The sequence below is a fragment of the Tachypleus tridentatus genome, chromosome 7 (genome assembly GCF_004210375.1).
Source record: "Tachypleus tridentatus isolate NWPU-2018 chromosome 7, ASM421037v1, whole genome shotgun sequence".
NCBI classification, from domain to species: domain Eukaryota; kingdom Metazoa; phylum Arthropoda; class Merostomata; order Xiphosura; family Limulidae; genus Tachypleus; species Tachypleus tridentatus.
The window spans coordinates 57,680,713-57,701,194 of record NC_134831.1 but is presented as its reverse complement, the minus strand read 5'-3'; the positions used below and the strand labels follow the sequence as shown (position 1 = coordinate 57,701,194).

General features: G+C 32.2%; 1 protein-coding gene across 14 annotated transcripts in view; it reads right to left on the bottom strand.

Moving 5' to 3' along the window:
- The window catches only part of LOC143255737 (CYFIP-related Rac1 interactor B-like), a 73,671-nt gene that overhangs the window by 42,434 nt on the left and 10,755 nt on the right, over window positions 1-20,482 (bottom strand). For 4 of the 14 annotated variants that reach the window (XR_013030811.1, XM_076511892.1, XM_076511879.1 and 1 more), the window contains 2 exons: window positions 8,612-9,220; window positions 2,017-2,108 (listed from right to left, as the gene is read on the bottom strand). Coding sequence is in view for 13 of the 14 variants with exons in the window: in XM_076511892.1 (XP_076368007.1) it covers window positions 2,017-2,086 (70 nt within the window). In the remaining variant the exon portion in view is untranslated. Of the gene's footprint in view, window positions 1-2,016; window positions 2,109-6,319; window positions 6,633-7,347; window positions 7,428-8,590; window positions 9,221-20,482 lie in introns of all 14 variants that reach the window. The other 10 variants (XM_076511883.1, XM_076511881.1, XM_076511882.1 and 7 more) reach the window with 10 other exon arrangements.

The following is a 20,482-nucleotide window of genomic DNA, read 5'->3' as shown; positions in this document are numbered from 1 at the left end:
TAGCTTACAATTTGAATTTGGAGAAAACTATGCAAGTTTGTCCTGTTCCATGATGAGCACTGTAGAAATTCTTTGATAATTTTTTTTATAATTCTATGTTATATTGATGTCTGGATATTTTTCTTCAGAAAGAATAGTCACAGGTCTCTACAATCAAAAGTAACATTTTGGAAGCATTTCACAAGACTGGGGCCACCAAAGTTTGCTTTCATATGCAGGAAAGGTGTCTGTAAGCCACAGTTATAAAACCATACTGATAGGAAAATGGTAGAAAATCTGCATATATATATATCCATATAATGTGAATGACCTTTCGTATGCACAATTCATTGTGCAAATACACTATGTTAAAAGGACAGAAATATACCAAGGCAAAATTACATTCCAAATTATTTGCCTTAACAAAAAGAAGCAACTAGAGGTCACATAATCAAATGAAACTAACATCAAATCATGGCCTTTTATTATAAGAAAATATAAAATAATTAATTTACGTTAAACTAATTTAAGTGATGCCAGTTCATTTATGAACTAAGCTTAGAAATAAGCAACCCAAGATATCAAGGTTCCCCAAACATCACATATGACAGTTTATTGGTATCCTAACTCTTCAGACACTTCAAACAAACTGATATCAAAGTACAACAAAATATAAGCAAGAGGTTAGCAGCAGACTCATCATATAAAAACAAACACAAAGAAAACATTAGCAATATGATAAAAAAAACCAAGCACAGTGAAATATTTCTTATCAGAATTATAGATCTGTAGTGACAGCTCAGCCTAGAATTTAAACAAAAAAACACAAAATTTCAGAAAAACCAGAACCAAGAATCCTCCCTAAGAAACACAAACCTCAATCTTTTGTATTTCTAAATCTAGATTAGATTAGTGATTGTCTTTATTAATATATGTAATATTTATAATTCTAAATGAAAAGTACTCTGACATTAATATCATTTCTGTAAAGAAAAAAAAACATGGCCCCAGTGAAACAATAGTATGTCTAGAGACTTATAATGCTATAAACTAGGTTTCAATATTCCTGGTGGGCAGAGCACAGATAGCCCATTATGTAACTTTGTGCTTAACTACAAACAAACAAAAAACATGTGCACATAGAAACTTTGACACTTATAAACATATCTGTTTAACAGTTGGGCTTCTGTAATGACCAAAGACTGTTACAAGTCATAGCTAGGATTTGTGAAGAAGGTCTACTGTACATTTTGCACAAAATAACTCATTTCATTGCTCATAACAAATCAGGAAAATTTCATCCACAGGATCCATGATAAAAAAATTAAAATTTACAAGTATTGTCTTGATTTATCAAAACAACTTACATTCATTTAACTCATTGTGCAGGGTTCAGCCTTGTGGATTGACTCCATATTGAAGAGGAAATGTTAATTACAATTCTGAATTTACTAAAATTATCAAAATACAATGTGGTTTGTTTTAGTAATATGTATAAGAGTGTTTTACACAAAAAATCAAATACATTATAAAACTATTTGTACTCAAGATGTGTCTATGGATTGATGATGTTAGTCTGACTCATACTTTAACATGTCAAAATAGATGGTGGTGTTCACATAAAGATTAAAAGTACTTTCATTCACTACAGTTTACATATTGCTTTTGCATAATGTACAGAACTTCTAAAAATGCATATCTCTGTATTTCTTAGCATCCCTGTATATTTTATCCAATATTTACTCTCCACTATCTTAAACTGTTGCTAAGTCAACAATAACTGGTAAAATTAATAGCTGACAAATCCAGTATTAAATATATAATACCACATTGAACAGGATTCTGTAAAAGGTTGTGGTATGTGCACATTGACCCCTACCCACAAATTTAGGGTTAAACCAATAAATTGAAGTACAGAAAATATTCATCAAAAGCTAATTCTTTTATTGCTGAAAGATAAAAACTACATCTTATTAAATTCTTACTCTTACAATTTAATCAAAGAGATAAATCAAATAAATGCATTTTTCTACTTACTTTCAAAGTCCACAAAAACGTTATATTTTGGGGTTTCATCTCTGGACAGAAGCCTGAGGAGGTTCCCCATTCTCTCTCAGTCCTCCCTTCACCTGAAATCAAATTCAACACAATGAATAATGCACACTAATTTTCAACAGAATTATTGCTATCTTCTCTTTGAAACAGACTAAAAAGTTTCACACTTTTTAAATAATTCAAAAAATGTTTGTGTACAAAATTTCTTATCTTGATAAGATACTGGAGAAAAAAAATCCACAGGATGACTTTTGTCATGTTATTTTTTACTTGAATGGCTGCTACATTGTAATAATGTTCCAACTGTTCTTAACTTGAAGTTAAATTACTGACATTGTTTGTTTATTACTCATGGATTTTCCTAAGGTTTTCCTCTTCTTTTTTTTTAAAATAGTATTTTTATGGTTCATCTTTGCAACAACAATCTTATATAATAATTTTTATACAAATTATAATTATACAAGTGTTGAATTAAGGTATTATAAAAAATGCCAAGAACATTTTCAGAAACAATATTTCAGTTTTATAATGATGCTAAAATATGCTGATATTGGCAATTTATTATCAAAGAAATTATTATTATTAACAAGTTGAAATAGTTCCATACTTTGAATGAATTACCAGACATCTGAAAGTTTCTGTACAGAAATGTAATTATTTTATGACAGCATGAAGCCCTGCATGTAAGCTTTCAAGTAATAAACTTTAATCTTGAAATTTAGTATGACTAAAAAAGTATGAACTTAGTGTAAAAATGATGTAAGAAATAATTACAAGTACATACACAAAAGTTACAGCAGTCAAGAAATTAACATTACTTCATTCTGTGCTTTAAAAATGTGCACAATAAAAAAAATCACAAAGAATATTATTCATATAGTACAGGTTTAAAGCTATTGTGTATGTGCTTAGAACCTCAGAAAGCAGCTCAGCTACCTCAGCAACTGTCTCAGTAAGAAGATTTTGTTCAGCTGGTGGTCAGTGTATATTTGTCACCATTCTGATTCATTTCATCACCAAAATTCTTAAAACCAGTCAATGTTTTCTATACAGACTATTCATTCAACTCCTTATTGACATTTTCTACTAACTAACAACAATGTATGTTTTTCATGTAACTAAAACTAAACTGGTTATAATTTGAAGTTTGTTTGTTTTTTTACTTTGACTTAACTTTGATGGTTAGTAGTTCACTAAAAAAATACAACGTTTTCAGGCATTCTTGAGCTAACAAAACAGCAAAGATACCCAACTGATGACCTAAGGCAGAGAGGTCATAAAAACTATTTCTGGTTTATCTGTTATTCACAAAGTAAAGATTAATTATTATTAACTGTAATTTGTACTGAAGATATTTAGTGTCTCTTCAGATTGAAGTTATTTTATACTTAATATCTTTATTGAGGGACTTACTATTGCCTAACCTATACAACAGATATATTATGAAGTTTCAGCTACAGACTAGAGATTAATAGAATTGAAAACTTTTTTATGTTGTTTCTTCAATCTTCACATAATAAAACACTTCAAACAGTACTTTTACATACCAACAGAACATTTCTACAATACTACATCTACATTAATACAAAACAGAATGGGTAAATACAACCATCTAAGTTGAGCCTAAAATTCTGTTATTTTTTCTGCAGTGGCCAGTACAATATGAATTATGAGTAGAATTCTAGTGAGAATAACAAGGACTTTGGGGTTCTATCTGATCAGTCTACCTATCCAAGCAATAGGCTTGTAGACTGTATCTGTAGAATTCTAGAATACAATCTTGAAGATGTTATAACTTCATTGCATATGTCAGAGTTTTTTAAAAACCCTTTTGACTTCTTCCCTCTGTAATATTTCAAGTTGTTATGACCACTCCCCCCTCATGAGCACAGTTTAAGTAAATTACTTTGCATACTCTAAAATTTCTGTTAATATAATATCTTTTCATGATCTCATGACCCTCATAGAACAGCCTTGCAACCCCCTCTTTTGTTTGGAATCCCCAATCTGAAAAATGCTGGTCTAGTTCATTGGTTGAGACTTGTTTGGAAAAGAGCTAATAGGATGATACCAGGAATGGAAAGGTTGTCACATAGAAACAGTTTAAGAAAATCTATGAATTTTTTTTTCTAGAAAAAAAAAAAAAAGTTAAGTAGGATCTGTTTGAGTTATTAAAATTGTTAATGGAATTTATAGTTTTATACATTATATATTTAATGGTTATAATAGTAGGACTAAAAGACACAAATTTGAATTTTGGCAGAGTAGAAGTCATCTTTACTTGTAGTTACTGTAAGAGAGTTTAACAGAAGGCTTGTTAAATATTTGAATAATAATGGCCAACTTTGAGTGTTTTATTTTCATTTCAAAGTATAGTCTCATAGATGGACCAACAGGTTTCTTAATGTCCTCAGACTATAAGATTTTTAAAATGAGTAACTTCTTTTTACCAAAACCTTCATGTCTATGTGCTTCTTTAAATTTTGGACAACAAATGTATTTGCAATAGCAATAAACATTATAAAAAGAAGGGTTCAGAAAGAAGGTTAGAAATCACTATACCTTTATCACCTGTTATGGTTACTCGAAAAAATAGAGCAAGTTTGGTAAATCATCAATTTTTTTTATTTATTTTTTTAGTCTTTAATACTCAAATTTTCACATTTGGTAAAACATTTATGCAATACTGTTTGTCTAAGAAGAAAAAACAACTCATGATCAGAAAGTCAACAAGAAACATCAAAATAGCTACTGACAATTCTATATGTATGAAATTTTCAACACAAAATATTATGACAGTAACTCATTTCATAATTTAGCTGTTTTTAATTGCAAGTAATCTTTGTAAGTACAGTGCCCTACCTTACAATTTAACATTAAAATACATTTACAAATCACAAAGTAATGGTGCAGCAGTAAGTCTACAGATTCACAATGCTAATATCAGGGATTCGATTTCCCTCGGTGGACTCAGCAGATAACCTGATATGGCTTTGGTATAAGAAAAACAAATGAACAAACACAAAGTAATAATATATGATAAACTAAAGTAATTTCAAATTATAACATACACAATAAACATAGCCAGTAAATCTATAAAGAACAAAAAATTTATCTATATAGTTTTTCTTCTACCATGACAGAAACACTGTAAATAATAAGTACTATTTTACCCAAAGAAATTTGTTCAACTACAAGTTATTTCTCATATAATCAAATGAAAACATTACTGCAATATAAACCAAATTATGGTCTTTACTGTTAAAACAAATTTATCATCACATTAAAAAGTATCTATTCATGGTTTAAAGATATTAAGAAGCTACAAAAAAGCCTATAAGAACATAATTTACTTGCTTCATATTAAGTTTAATTCACTTTAAGATAAGCACAAGATTAATAGCTTACAAAGCATAATCATAATAAATCATACATTAATTATTGAAAGTAATATGTAAAAGAAGCAAAACACAAAAAAATGTAACAAAAAAGAGAATCTTCCTTAGAGTTCAGAGTAATAAAACATATATCAAACAAAATACAGTAGCTCAGCATATAATGGTAACACTACTGTACATTTAGATAAACAGCTCCAAGTTACACAAGTATGTACACTTCATAAATTCCTAATTCAATACCTGAGCTCTGTCAATACAAATGTGCTGTATTTTAGATTCTGTGTATTCAAATATGAGAATACTAAAACTCTTTTACTAAATTAGATTTCTTTTTCATAACATACATTGAAATAAAATAACTGTTGAGTTTGGTTAATTTATTTATGTTAACTTCATAAACTTGAGATTTAAAATACTTGAATTCATGGAACAGTCCTGTCTATCATCATTCTTAATAAGAATAGATCAAAACTTCTTGTGATCTCCTCTGTAAAAACAAGTATTAATTTTCCTAGGTATGCTCTAAATTTATTTTTTATGCTGAGTAATTTTGAAAGTTCTCATCTTGTGTTAATATAGTAAATAATAACAATATCGAATGCTGAAAATGTACCCTGCTAGTTACATTCTTATAAAAAGAAAAAAATAATTTAAAACTCTTCTTTGCTTTTCACCACAAAGTCAATTCACTATTAATTCTTAGCTTCTGCATAAAATTAAATAACTAATTACCCTCTTATGTGAAACTTTACCAAAATCTGCTCTCATTTAAAAAGGTCCTAGTCCTATAAAAATTTGAATAGCTTGATAAAGCAAGAAAACCCTTTTCTAAAATCATTCTGGCAGTTAGAAAATTATTAATAAAACAAATACTTTTTTCCAAATACCTTCTGAAAATAGCTTCCCTGCTAATAACATAATTCAAACTAATAAACTTTAAGCTTCCTAGAGCCTCCATTGACTCTCTCACTCCAAAAATAGGCATTACATTAACAATCTCTGGAATATCAGTGTCAAGAAACTCTCAAGAAATTTACAAAGTCCTTCTAAAATGGTTCTTCTTCAACACAAACCGAACCCATCTTCAACAAGATTTATCAGCTTACAAATCTTTTATCCTACTTCATCAGCAAAAAAAGCCAGTAAAATAAAAACTATTTTGAGCTCCTACTGCATTCCTATGGATGAGGGTATAGTGCACTTTAAAAAAAAAAAAACCTTTTAAAACCATTGTTACTAGTATCTATTACAATTTATTTACCATTAAAGTAAGCACAAAATCCATTTGATGTCACATTTAAGTTTTACAGCAAGACACTTTTCTAATCTATCTTAACATTTTAACAATATATTTAACTTTTTTGGCTTATTTTTGTTTTTTTAACAAAACCTTGAATATTTCTCAATTCAAAATGTTATATGTTAAATCTGTACATCTGATAAATAAATGATCTTTAGTTTTCAAATTGTATTACATGTTCTGCTCAAACTTTTATTTCTAGTTAATTTTTAATAGAGTAAAATTTCATTTTGAATGTACTAATAGTTTCAGATTGAAAGAACAGTATACAACAGGCAAATAACTTAAGCAGATCACAAATGTTTATGCTAATAATGTACACTATATTATATTTTATCTTGCACAAAACAAATCAAAGGCTACTCCCAAAAGATATATACAAACTATTTAAATATAGTATGTCACCCATGGTATGAAAAACATAAAGAGCTAAACATAAAAATTACTATACATGTCTGTAATGTGAAGGAAAGATAAAATAGATGTAGCTAAAGATACAAAATGTATCAGTTAGCAATATTTTGTTCATGACTATATTTACATATATACAAAAAATTCCTACATATTAAAATAACAATTGCAATAAACTTAAGTTTCACTAAATCAACCACTTACCCAGTTTAAGTGAACATAATATTTTTCATATACGTATCAAATAGCTGTAGACATCTTTGTCTAGGCATACCTAATATGCACTTAATGAAAAATACAAATAGCTAAATTTACACTATATAAAGGAATAATAGATAAACAATGTTTCTTGTCCTTTAGTATGTGTGGGTAAAAATCCATGCACAATAAAATAAAAAATGAAATCAGATTAACAACAAAACAACCAATCACCAAAATTGGGTCAATGACAACATGCTTTAACCATCATTCTGTCTTCTTCCCACTCACAAGTACTTGTATATTTTTCTGGGGCATGTTTATATCAGCAAATTAGACAGTTACAGCTCAATAACTGTGTACAAATATAACAGAGGTTTTAGCCAATAAAAACTGTAGTTTTATGTTGAAAGGACTTAGTCAGGTTATGTGCCACAAGATACATGTATTTATTCACATATAAGTCACATATTTTAATCCAAACAATAAATTTTCTTTTCATTGTAATTAGAGCATATATTGCAAGAACAGAAGTGCTGGTAGCCAAAAGAGCAAATAGGTTTAATAATGAACAAGGAGGTAGTATTTGAAAAGGTTTTTAAAGTCATTTTTGTAAATAATTTATCCACCAAAATGCTCAATGTGTACCCAAACTTATTTGTCTGATGGTCATTATTAAGCACTATTATCACTAATTACTTTGGACCTCCTATGTACAATGTACTTTACATACGAAAAAAAGGGGATTTCACCCAATTTTGATTTTGTTGTAAGTTCTTAGTGTTATTGCTGATAAAAACATAAAATTACTTGACATGATATAATAGTTGAATGCACCAGTTAAGTTTTTAACTTTACAGTTAAGAGAATTACTGCCAAAAAAGCACCTCACCAAGATATACAAATATATTTGAAAGAACAAAATAAGTCATATGTATACTTCATACACAATTACTTTGTTGACAAATAACTATAAAACTAAACTATCCATCAAACCCAACACATCTGATAATTTTAAACATAACCAATCTTTCTGTACGATCTAACTACAGAGTATTAAATATTTTACATAAAAAAAAATTACAGTTAATCAATTATTTCCTATTTCTATTTCAAAATTACTTAATACTTCACAAAACACAAACTGGGTAACTCTAAATTTATTTCGTATTATTAGTTCATAAAATGTTAAAAAGAAACTGTTATACTATTATTATATGAATGGGCGCTCTATTGACTTGTATCTTACATATATTATTTAAGTTACAACCTTTTCCGAACTGACGTTATTGATCCAACTCCAAGAAGCTCTGTACTCACACACTGTTGACTGAACGTTAGGCCTGAAACTAAACACAGAGCGATTATATTGTAGCAAGTTCATAATTCAGGTAAAATCTCACACTGGAAACGTACATCCCTTTCTAGCTTGAACGCTATTGTATCCCACTGACATCTAAACATTTTATTGTTTAAATCCTATTACACCATAGAGTTATCGTATTAAGTTGAAAGTTTAAAGGTAACTATAGAAACAGTTACCGCCAGCCTACTCTGCAACTCAGCTAATCTCATACTTTTCCTTCCGGTATGCTCACGGAATAAAATTTTTCTGGGTACACATGACCATCTATCTCTACGGTTGTAAAAATATCCCTCCGGAAGTAGATGGTTGCGCCTGGTCCACTTCCTGCTAAGTTGATAAGTGTGCGTGTGTTGTGATTTATTGGCTGTCAATGAAGAGTTACTACTGTATTTTCAAGCAAGGACATTCCAGCTGATATATATATGTCACGTGCTTACTTTACATCCTTCATTGTTCTTGTTGGTAACATAACTGATTAAAAATTCAGTTATGAATCTGTTGAAGTAGGATTTTCTAAACACAAAAAAATATACAAATGATGATTCGCACAAAACAAAGGATATTTATTTTTATTCCAACGATGTTTTTGTTAAAAGACAATTATGTTTACAATTATTACGATGAATACTTTTTAAGCTGACATAGTACAGTGATAATTAATTACTCTTGCTATGAGACATCAGTATTACGCCAACATATTTTAATACTACGTTCTTTATTCAAACCTTCAGCTTCTCAAAAAGAAGTGTATTATCAGGCATCTTATAGCACTGCCTACATAGGGATGGCTAGAATTGTTTATCGAAATGGTATGTTAAATATATTCTTAATATGTCGTCAAAACTTTTCAATACTATACAGTGTTTCCTTTCATAACAATATATACGTACTGAGTGAGCTACAAGTACTGGAAATGTCTGTAAATGTCACAGCAAAACGTTATTATTTCTTCTTCTTATTTCTTTGTTTTAACACGGTAACTCAAACATCAAAACAATGGTGTCAACTAGTTTCACTGGGGCGATATAGTTAAAAACGGAGTATCCGCTTTTATTAGTATTACCAGCGTATAGTCCGTCAAAAACGGCGAAGCAAGTATTACCACACCTAACCTATAGTGTACTCTAACCTCATATTTCATAGCTAACTGACACAAATAAATTTTTTCGAAATCAAGCTTGACCAACATAGAAGCAGAAAAGTGTAGTCGAGGCAGTCAAACGTCGGTAAATTCCTTTATAAGCTAACCAAAAGTAAGATCATTCATGAAATGATTTTGTGTCGTATTCATGGAATAAGTATTGGTAAAAAGTTTGATTAACAATTTTCAATACATAAAAAAAAAACAGTGCGTTTTGGTAACACTACTTTCAACAGTAACTTCTATGTCATGTTGTATGTCCATATACCTAGTTCACAGAGTGTGGATAAATCTTCACCAAAACTGGTATATTTATTAGGTCTGAATTTGGTATGAAGATTTATTGGATCAATGGGGAGATACATGCAAATTTAAATTTTACATTTTGCGATTTGAGATCTTTATGGGCGTTTTTTTTTTTTACAATTACATAATAAATGAAGCAGCATTTCATGTCGTAAGTTAGCCTCTTATTAATCACAAATTTCCATCCAGAAGATGAGTAGTTCAGCTAGTAATAATTGTTGTTTTGAATTAAGCACAAAACTACCCAATGGCTATCTGTGCTCTGCCAACTACGAGTATCGAGACCCGGTTTTTTGCGATACAAGTCCACAGACATACCGCTGAGCCACTGGGGGCAGCTAGTAATAAAACAAACTAAAGACATAAATAGTAATAGTACAATACGGGCTAGGCATTATATCTGTTAATGGAAGGACTTCTGGATTAAATTAAAAGAGAAATTATTTAAATTTTCTGCCGTAGTTTTATATTTTTTCGATTACTATAATATAAAAGATGTTTTGTAACCTGCAACACTCATAGATCCTTTAGACCAGTGGTTCTTAACTTGGAGATCGTGACCCCCAAGGGGTCACGGAAGGTTTGAGAATTATTGGGGAAATCACGGAGCAGTTTGTAGTTTTTGTGGCAAGTGCCTCTAACTGCTCACCAATGAGAAATACGCTGAAGTGCAACAGTTGAACCGCGTCGAGATGCTTGTTGCGCAACAAACTGTCTAATTTTGAATAAAAATTTTCATATATTACAACGTTTTGAATCGCCTAAATTTTTTAACTATATAATATTAATACATCGAACTTAAAATTTAAATATCAAAGTTTCCATTGTATTTAGTATATTTTCTCATATATATATATATATATTATATTATATCAACTCTTACACTGAGTGAATAAGTAGGTTTCGTATGATGTTCAGTAATTCCATGGACTTTACATTTGTTTAGCACTTGTAGCATTTCTCAAGGTCATTTATTTGTAACATTTTCCATAAATTAGGATCTTTATATAGTTTTGTTTTATTTTACCTTTACGCAAAGTTCACCATTACAAAAATTATTATAGGGGTCATGGTAATACCCTGGAGAGTCTCAGTGGGTAAGACAATGAAAAAGGTTAAGAACCACTGCTTTAGATGTATGCCGAAACGTTAGGCAAGACAAATAAACATTTGTCTAAAGTTGTTTCTCGTCTTCATTGAAAATTATTTTGCATTGGAACTTCATTGTATTTAGAACTTTGTTATAAGTACAACCTCCCTATTTTTGTTTAAACACTGCATTGCAAACAAGTAAATAAAAACTTTTCTGAAAGGGTTTGTGTGTGTGTATTTTCTTATAGCGAAGTCACAGTAGACTATCTGCTGAGCCCACCGAGGGAAATCGAACCCCTGATTTTAGCGTTGTAAATCCGGAGACATACCGCTGTACCAGAGGGGTGCAAAAGAGGTTGTTGATTTGTTGCAAGTTGAGTAAAAGGGTACATAAGACGATAAGCTAGTGTTATCGTACAACATATATTGTTGATTCTTACCCTCAAGAATCTTCTACAATTTTAGTGAATAAGCGGAAAATTTCTAACACACTTTTAACAGCATAAGTTACATACATTGAAGCTAAAATAAACATAATAGTTTGGTTTGTTTTTAATTTCGCGCAAAATTACACGAGGGCTATCTGTGCTAGCCGTCCCTAATTTAAAAGTGTAAGACTGGAGGAAAAGCAGCTACTCTTTTACCAACGAATAATGGCATTGACCTTCATATGATAACGCCCTCACAGCTGAAAGGGCGAACATGCTTGGCGTGACGGGGATTCTAACCCGCGGCCCTCAGGTTACGAGTCGAGTGCCTACATATAATAGTAAATCCGTCACATGACAAATGAAGTTAATTATGTTTATGCATCGCCAGATTAGCAAGACTTCATACGATATCAATTGTTTATTAACGGAATGTTTACGCACTTTTAACATAGCATTTAGTAAACTGTAGCATTGTGCGAAATTTATTATTTGGCGCTATAAGGTGGACCAATTGCTTGATGATGATATTACAGAAAATAAATATGTACTTTCAAAATGTTATCCCAATGAATGGTTTATATATGTTCAGCCTGATGATTTCTGCATTTAGAAAAACGCGTTGTCGGCAATGGATATAGCGGACATAGGTTGTGTGTGTGTGTTTTCACAGGAAAACCACTTCGGACTATCTACTGTGTCCACAGAATGGAACCGATGTTACCCCTGATTTTAGCTCTATAAATCCCTAGACTTACTGCTGTCCCCACCTGGAGGAGGAGAGAGAGTGTAGTTGGAATACAATTATACACTTTTTTATTCTTTGAAAACTCTACAAAATTGAATAAAAAACGTATTATTAAAAATATAACAGACCTAATGCTGTTGTCTTATGACAAAAATAATTAATGCTGCTTATAATATGCTGTTTCTTACTTGCTTATGGTAATGGATATTGAAAGAAGGAAGAACTAAACTGGTCAAAACAAAATATATTCAATAAGCTAACAGGCTATATATTTTTCAAAGGCTGTTGTTGTTTTGCACAAAGTTACAAAATGGACAATCTGTGTTCACCAACATGGGGAATAGATTGCCGAATTTTAGCGTTGTAAATATGTAAAGTTACAGCTGACCAACCGGGACATTCTTTGAGATGTAGGGAGCTATCATTGGGAAGCAAATACTTTGTATGAATCTTCAACAACTTATCAAACTATAACTGATGAAGTAAGAAAAAGTAACCATAACTTACTTCAATGTGACCATTTTGTGGTGTTAGTTGATCAAGACACACGGTATTTGTGAATGTGTAACTTCTTATAGCATCATGCGGGTGGACGGATATTATTGATTATTCTTTGCCATTAAAGATATTGAGGGTACTGCTTACGTTAGGGGGAGTAACTTAATTTTCATAGTGGCCACAACTGCGGCTAATGAAAACAACGTTGGCCACACTATTGAAAAAAAAAAAATTGAAAGACGTTAGTTTAATCAAAATAATTGCATTTCAACTAACCTTCAATGTGAAAGTTGATGGGGGTTTTCATCAACAAGTTTTGTGAAATCCGGCTTAATATCTATGTTTAATTAGCATCTTAGTTCTGCCTCGAAATTTATGTTAGTAAGCCGAGATCTGTATCTAGACTTGAGAAAATCTAGCGTTGAGAATGTTGACTCACACATCCATGTGGATCCAAACATGGAAAATAATTTTGAAATTGCTATCTTTAAATTTGGAAAATTCGTCTATTAGAATAGTGAGCCACATCTCTGATAAAACATTTTTGTTTACCTTTCGTGTGTTCTACACTTTGTAGGGTAAGCATCTCGTCTGCAAATCCACACTTATCCAAAGACAAAAAAGATGTAATTTCCTTACTGAAATTTCCTAAGTGAAATTGAAACGAATCATGCAAAAACTCAAATCTCAATTTCAAATTTTTAGATTCGGAGAAACGTGACTCAAATTATTGAGATAGATTTTTGATCCAGTTCACATAGAGACCATCTTTAGCATCTGAGAAATCAGAGTCCTTATTATTTTCTAGAAAACTATTCAACTTTGCAAGATGTGTCAAATCATTCTTTTGTAGTTGTTCTACAAGGAGATTTAGCTTTAATTGAAATTCATGAGTAGACTGTGATTCACTCATTTATTATTTTACCTCTTCCCTGAAGCTTCGTGTTCAAATTATTCAAGTGAGCCATAATGTCGCACAGAAAGTGTCAATCACACTGCGATAACAAGGCTTCAATTTCTGAGAAATTTTCAGTCTTACCTTTTTCAACAAGATACTCTTTTATTTGATAAAATAAGGAAGTAAATTATTCCAAGACTATTTCTCTACTTAACCATCTTACAAAATAAATAAAATCATCAAAAGTACAGTCACTACTTTTCTTCAAAAACTCAACAAAGTGTCGATGAATGAGAGAGGTTCCACTTCTAGTATAATTCACAATTTTTACAACGATGTCCATCAAATATTTCAATTCATCACTTTTAGACACCTGAGCACATAAATTTTCCTGATGCAAAATGCAATGGAAAGGTTACAGCGTGGACTTCACATTATTTTAAATTAAATGCTACTTCAAAAGACAAACAAATCCTAATTTCGCCCCAGTCATGTCGGAACCACCGTCTGTTGTGACAGAAACCAGGTTTTTTAAAGTCCAGATTGAATTTTTTTGACATTTTAAGAAATTTTTCAAAGATGTTTTCTTCACACGTTCGATCTCGTAGTCCACAAAGGCCACATTTGTTCCCTCACTTAAAGATCTGAAGTTACATATCGAATCCAAAATATCAACTGTGCAGTGTCATTAACTTCTGGCCCGTCATAATCAGGTGGGTTAAGGCGTTCGACTCGTAATCTGAGGGTCGCGGGTTCAAATCCTGTCGCACCAAACATGCTCGTCCTTTCAGCCGTGGGGCGTGATAATGTGACGGTGAATTACATTATTCGTTGGTAAAAGAGCAGCTCAAGAGTTAGCGGTAGTGGTGATGACTAGCTATCTTCCCTCTAGTTTTACACTGCTAGATTAGGGACGACTAGCGCAGATAGCCCTCGTGCAGCTTTGCGTGAAATTTCAAAACAAACAAACACTAACATCTGTTGACTCATCTAGTGCAGTGCTAAAGAAAAATACAAACAGTCTTTTAGTTGTTCAAGCAATTGATTTTCTATGTTTTTTGCTAACTCTAACATTCTGCGGACAATTGTTCTTCGACTTAATTGTAAATTATTTACCTTTTGAAGAATATCATCTTTTATTTTTGAATCATAATTCTCTAACAAAGTTTCAATGACCACAATCCATATTTCGTTTACTGGTTCAGCATCAGAAAATGATTTCTTTTTTTTAGCTAGAATCCAAGTTACTTTATAGATAGCTGACGTAACTAGTTCTATTGATGATAAAAATCTTTTTAGGCCTCCTTTTTGTTCATGAAGTTGTGCATTCAGACAGCTAATTTTATTCATATGATTTTTGCTATCAACTGGAAATTTTGCATCAAATTTATCGTAAAAATTGTTAAAGTGTTGCTTAGGGTTGTATACTTTATTATTCCTAAAATCCTTGTTACACAAGAGAAATACTGGATTATTATTTGCTTCAATCACTACAAAGTTCAACTCCCAACTTTCATTGCATTCTCGTTTCACGTTTTTCCGGTCACGCGCCATTCTCTTTTTGGCAGTAATACCAGAATAAATTAAATTATCTTTATTTTCTGAGTGTTCACCATCATCTGGATTATTTAGTTTTCGAATTATTGTGGGATTAAAAACAAAATAAATTTAAACACTTGAAAGTTGCACAATAAAAATATATTTGCAAGCACATGCAAAACAACGCACACTCGATAACAATCATCCAAACCAGACTGTCGTTACAAAATGGGCGGAGTCTGTGGCAGTGATAAACCTCGCGACATTAGCGATGACGTGAGGCAGTGCAGTTGCTAATTGCCAAATTTGCGATAATATAATAAATGATGTAAAAAGTTGATGTCTAAACTCGAGCTGGCTACCATTGTGTTATCCACTGGCCATGGAGTTGCCTACCCCTAGTTTACATGTTAAGAAAAAAAACATTTCACTTACAAAGAAACATAACATAGTTACAATATAAGAAAAATACAGTAAGTTTGTTTTGAATTTCGCTTACATAATATAACATAGTTACAATACAAGAAAAGTACAGTAAGTTTGTTTTGAATTTCGCTCAAAGCTACTCAAGGGCTATCTGCGCTAGCCGTCCCTAATTTAGCAGTGTAAGACGAGAGGGAAGGCAGCTAATCATCACCACCCACCGCCAACTCTTGCGCTACTCTTTTACCAACGAATAGTGGGATTGATCGTCACATTATAATGCCCCCATGGCTGAAAGAGCGAGCATGTTTGGCGCGACCGGGATTCGAACCCGCGACCCTCGGAAAAATACAGCAAAAATTAAATTTTTGTTTGGCTTGTTTCGAATTTCTCGCAAAGTTACATGAGTGCTATCAACGCTAGCCGTTTCTAATTTAGCAGTTTAAGACTAGAGGAATGTAACTAGTCAGTCACCACCCACCGCCAACTCTTGGGCAACTCTTTCTCAACGAATAGTGGGATTGACCGTCACAAAAATTAAATTAAAATTACGTTCACCAACAAAAATTTTTTAAATCTCACAGTTTCTACCCACATGACCAAATGGTTAGGGCGATCGACTCGAAATCTGAGGGTCAGAAGTTTAAACCCCCATCCCATCAAACATGCTGGCTCTTTCAGCCATGGCGGTGTTATAAGGTGGGATCAATTGCAATATTTGGGTGGGTGATGATGATTAGCTGCTGAATTAGGGACGGCTAACGCAGATAGCCCTCGTGTAGTTTTGCGCAAACAACCGATATTTGGCAAATCATTAAAATATACACATTCACCTTAGCTAAATTATAGGAAGCTCATCACTGCCAAGTGATAAAAATTTCTCCAGTTAATATTGTATTAATACGTAATACCAAACCTCAGGATCTAAGAGGCCCAGAGATAGATAAATTCGTAGGATCGTTTTATACAAGCCAAATAATAATTGTTTGTAAATACGTGACATTACAGTATTAACACCCGCGCTCATTGGTTGTCACAAAATACACACGCTCACTTAAATCTTTTCTGTTTTACTACAGTGCGCTTATCAACCTGGCCTGGCTTGGCCTAGCGCGTTAAGGCGTGCGCTTCGTAATCTAAGGGTCGCGGGTTCGCTCCTGAGTCGCGCCAAACATGCTCGCCCTCCCAGCCGTGGGGGCGTTATAATGTTACGGTCAATCCCACTATTCGTTGGTAAAAGAGTAGTCCAAGAGTTGGCGGTGGGTGGTGATGACTAGCTGCCTTCCCTCTAGTCTTACACTGCTAAATTAGGGACGGCTAGCACAGATAGCCCTCGAGTAGCTTTGTGCGAAATTCCAAAACAAACAAACTTATCAACCTTATTATATCAATTTTTGTATATATAATCTAATTGTATTATTTTAAATTTATTATGCACATAACATAATGTTTCATTGGATTTCAAACTCTAAATGCGAAGGGGTTCCCTAAAGTGACGACTTGGCTTGCGCTAAGGTCAGCTCTGATTACACGATAATTATCGCATATAAAAATGATGGATATATTGTAATTAAACATTAGCTGCCATTTATATACGCAATAATTATTGAATATTCGTATAATAAGCAGCTCCTGGTAGCACAACTGTATGGCTGCGTACTTACAACATCAGAAATCAGTTTTCGATATCCCTAAGGTGGAGAGCACAGATACCCCATTCTGTAGCTTTGTGCTCAATTATAAATAAGTACAGCGGTAACTCTATGGATTTACAACGCTAAAATCAGGGGTTCGGTGGTCTGATCTAAATTTTTTTTGCCCTCGTTTTACCCCTCTCCTCAACTTTAACCATACACATATATACGGAAGATTTAATGTGTATAACAAGAAAACACGCTCGTGGTTTTGTTTTCATGTGCCGTCACATTATAACGCACCCACGGCTGAAAGGGCGAACATGTTTGGTGTGACGTGGATTACGAGTCGAGTGCTTTGTTCAACCTAACAATACTGTTAAAGAATATAAAGAAGTGTATTACAAAAAAATATCGAGTGCTGACTTGAAGCAATAAATTAACTGCGTAAAGCTCCTTCTTCTTGTCGCAATTAAAATTAATGAAACGCAAAATTCACATATTATTTTATGCTATAACAAAGAATTAAACTTAGATTTTACTGAAACAAACAAAATATCAATCTTACAGTTTTGATAAAGAGGAAAATGGGTATATTGATTTAGGAACACACAATTCAGTTTTCAAACAAATTTGTCCACCAGTGGGTCAGCGGCTTGTTTACAACGCTAAAATCCGTAGTTAGTTATCCTACAGTGAACAGAGCACAGCCAATTATAAAGCTCCGTCTAAGACAAAGAAACCAGTCAAATACATTCTTAAATCACATATTAATATATAATCTCTAAAAACAGAATGCATAATAGCCTGTCTCAAAATTAAATGTAAACGGTAAAGCTCTGCCGTTAACATTTACGTTATATTGATACTACAGGGTGTTCGGAAAGTCATTGTGCAGTTTTGTAATCATTTGTCTATTCAGTCTATTTCAAGTGAGCAACTGATAGCGGTGTTTAGAAACAAGCTAAGAAGGATCCAGGTCTGTATTGATGCTAACGGGGGTCACTTTCAATATTGTTTATAATTGTCATTCATATTTACTTCCTGTATTCTATATTGAAACATGCCTGTTAATAAATATATAAGTGCACAGTGACTTTCCGAACACCCTGTAGCTCAAATATTCGGAGAATTACAATTATTTTCTGTACAAGAATATTTTTACTTTATGTGTGTACAAAGTTAATTTTGTGAAAGGTGCATCAAAGGAGTTAGTCCTAAAAGTAAGTTATAGTTTGTAGACTTATCAATTAGGAGACTGTTGGTTTGAGTTACGAAGTCGTTCAGTAGCTGCTTTTTAATTTACGGTTAAAAGTAGCAATTGTGTCTTGTCAATAAATGAAGAGTAAGCTAATCGTTTGATAATCGTGGAGAAACCAATACAAATTCTGATATAAAAATATATGAATATTTAATTCTGTTGTAGATTATGTTTTGTTTTTAACATAAACATTTGTATTGTTGTTTGGGAATAGAGAGAGTTAAAGTCATGTGATAATCGAGTGGAATTTTCTCAGTTAAACTAGGATAAATAGTGATTTATTGCTGGGTCTTTTACTAAATTCAGTTGAGTCTGAAGAAGTGCGCATGTGTGTGAGTTTTTATAGAAAGCCACATCTGGCTATCTGCTTTGTCTACCGAGGGGAATCGAACCCCTGATTTTAGTATTATAAATCTGACGACTGATCGTTGTCAGCGGAGCATCTGAAGAAGTGGAATACTACTTGAGCGATCTTTGCTAATCAGTTAATAAGTAATCAGTGCATGATTTAGTAAGTTTTTCTGTTGCTGTTAGCCAATTATTAGCTCAGTGCTGTAAATTGTGTTTGCCACAAAGTACAAGGGATGTATAAAATTAGTAAAAATATTGCTGTTTATTTGTAAATGTAGATTTATTGTTAGTCATATAAAACCGTGAAATTTGCGAACGTTATAACTTGTAATCGAAGAAATGAAACTCTTCTGTTATAATTAATTGAAGAACGCATTTTTATTTACTGAATTAACCGAAAGAACCAGACCAACTCGTTAGAACAATACAAACCTTTAGCCAAAGTACTGTTTATAATAGCCATTTATATCAGTCGTTTATAAAATATTAAATCTTAAAATGTCATGTGCTTACGATGGCGATCTTTGATCCATTATTACGTTATAATTCTTATCTATCATACAAACTCCTTTTACTGCCCTAAAACCGTTTTCCAGTAAACAAAACAAAATCAAGAACACACACAAACACAACAAAAACGGGTGTACGATAGTAGCATCGCAGAACGAACGATGTTGAAATGGTATAAAACAGTTTTTTGTTTTTTTTAAATTAGAAACCAGTTTTGCGACTCTTTAGAGGGAAACTATTTAATTATTTATCACGCAGTCTTTTGATATAGCTACGTCTCTAAAGCAAATATCCGGGGTCGATTCCCCGGGATGGGCACAATGCAGTTGACCCACTGTGTACCTTCACACAAAGAAAGCAACGACATTATAGTTGCATAATGCAATTGGCCAACAGATCGTGTGGCGCTGCACCAGTTTGAGCTGTACACAACAGTAAAATTCTATATCATTGAAATAATTAGTATATGTATCATATAATTAAATCAACTTCGAGGTGTTCTTGATGGATTTAGTTGGTATCATAACACTTTTAACAAATTCAAATGAAATAAATAATATGATAAGCGAATCATTATTTGTTTATTTGCAGGTAAGCACAAAGCCATACAATGATTTATCTGTGCTGTGCTCCCCACGGGTATTGAAACCCAGTTTTTATCGTTGTAAATCCCCATATTTACTGTTATGCCACTGGGGAATTCAAAATCCAAATAAAAGTACTTGTCCATAATTATAAATAGAGTCATGCTAACGTATTGTCTTTAATCTATCTCAAATAATTCCGTTACGTATAAAATGTATGTGCACATGAAAAATTAGCAGTTGTCTCGGAATAAAAAAATAAAAAAATATTTGTCGCAGGGTAATCTTGGCTCCTAGTGTTGAGGAACGTATTTTCTGTTGAACATTAACAGTGGAAAGATATTTTTAGGTTTCTTACCTAA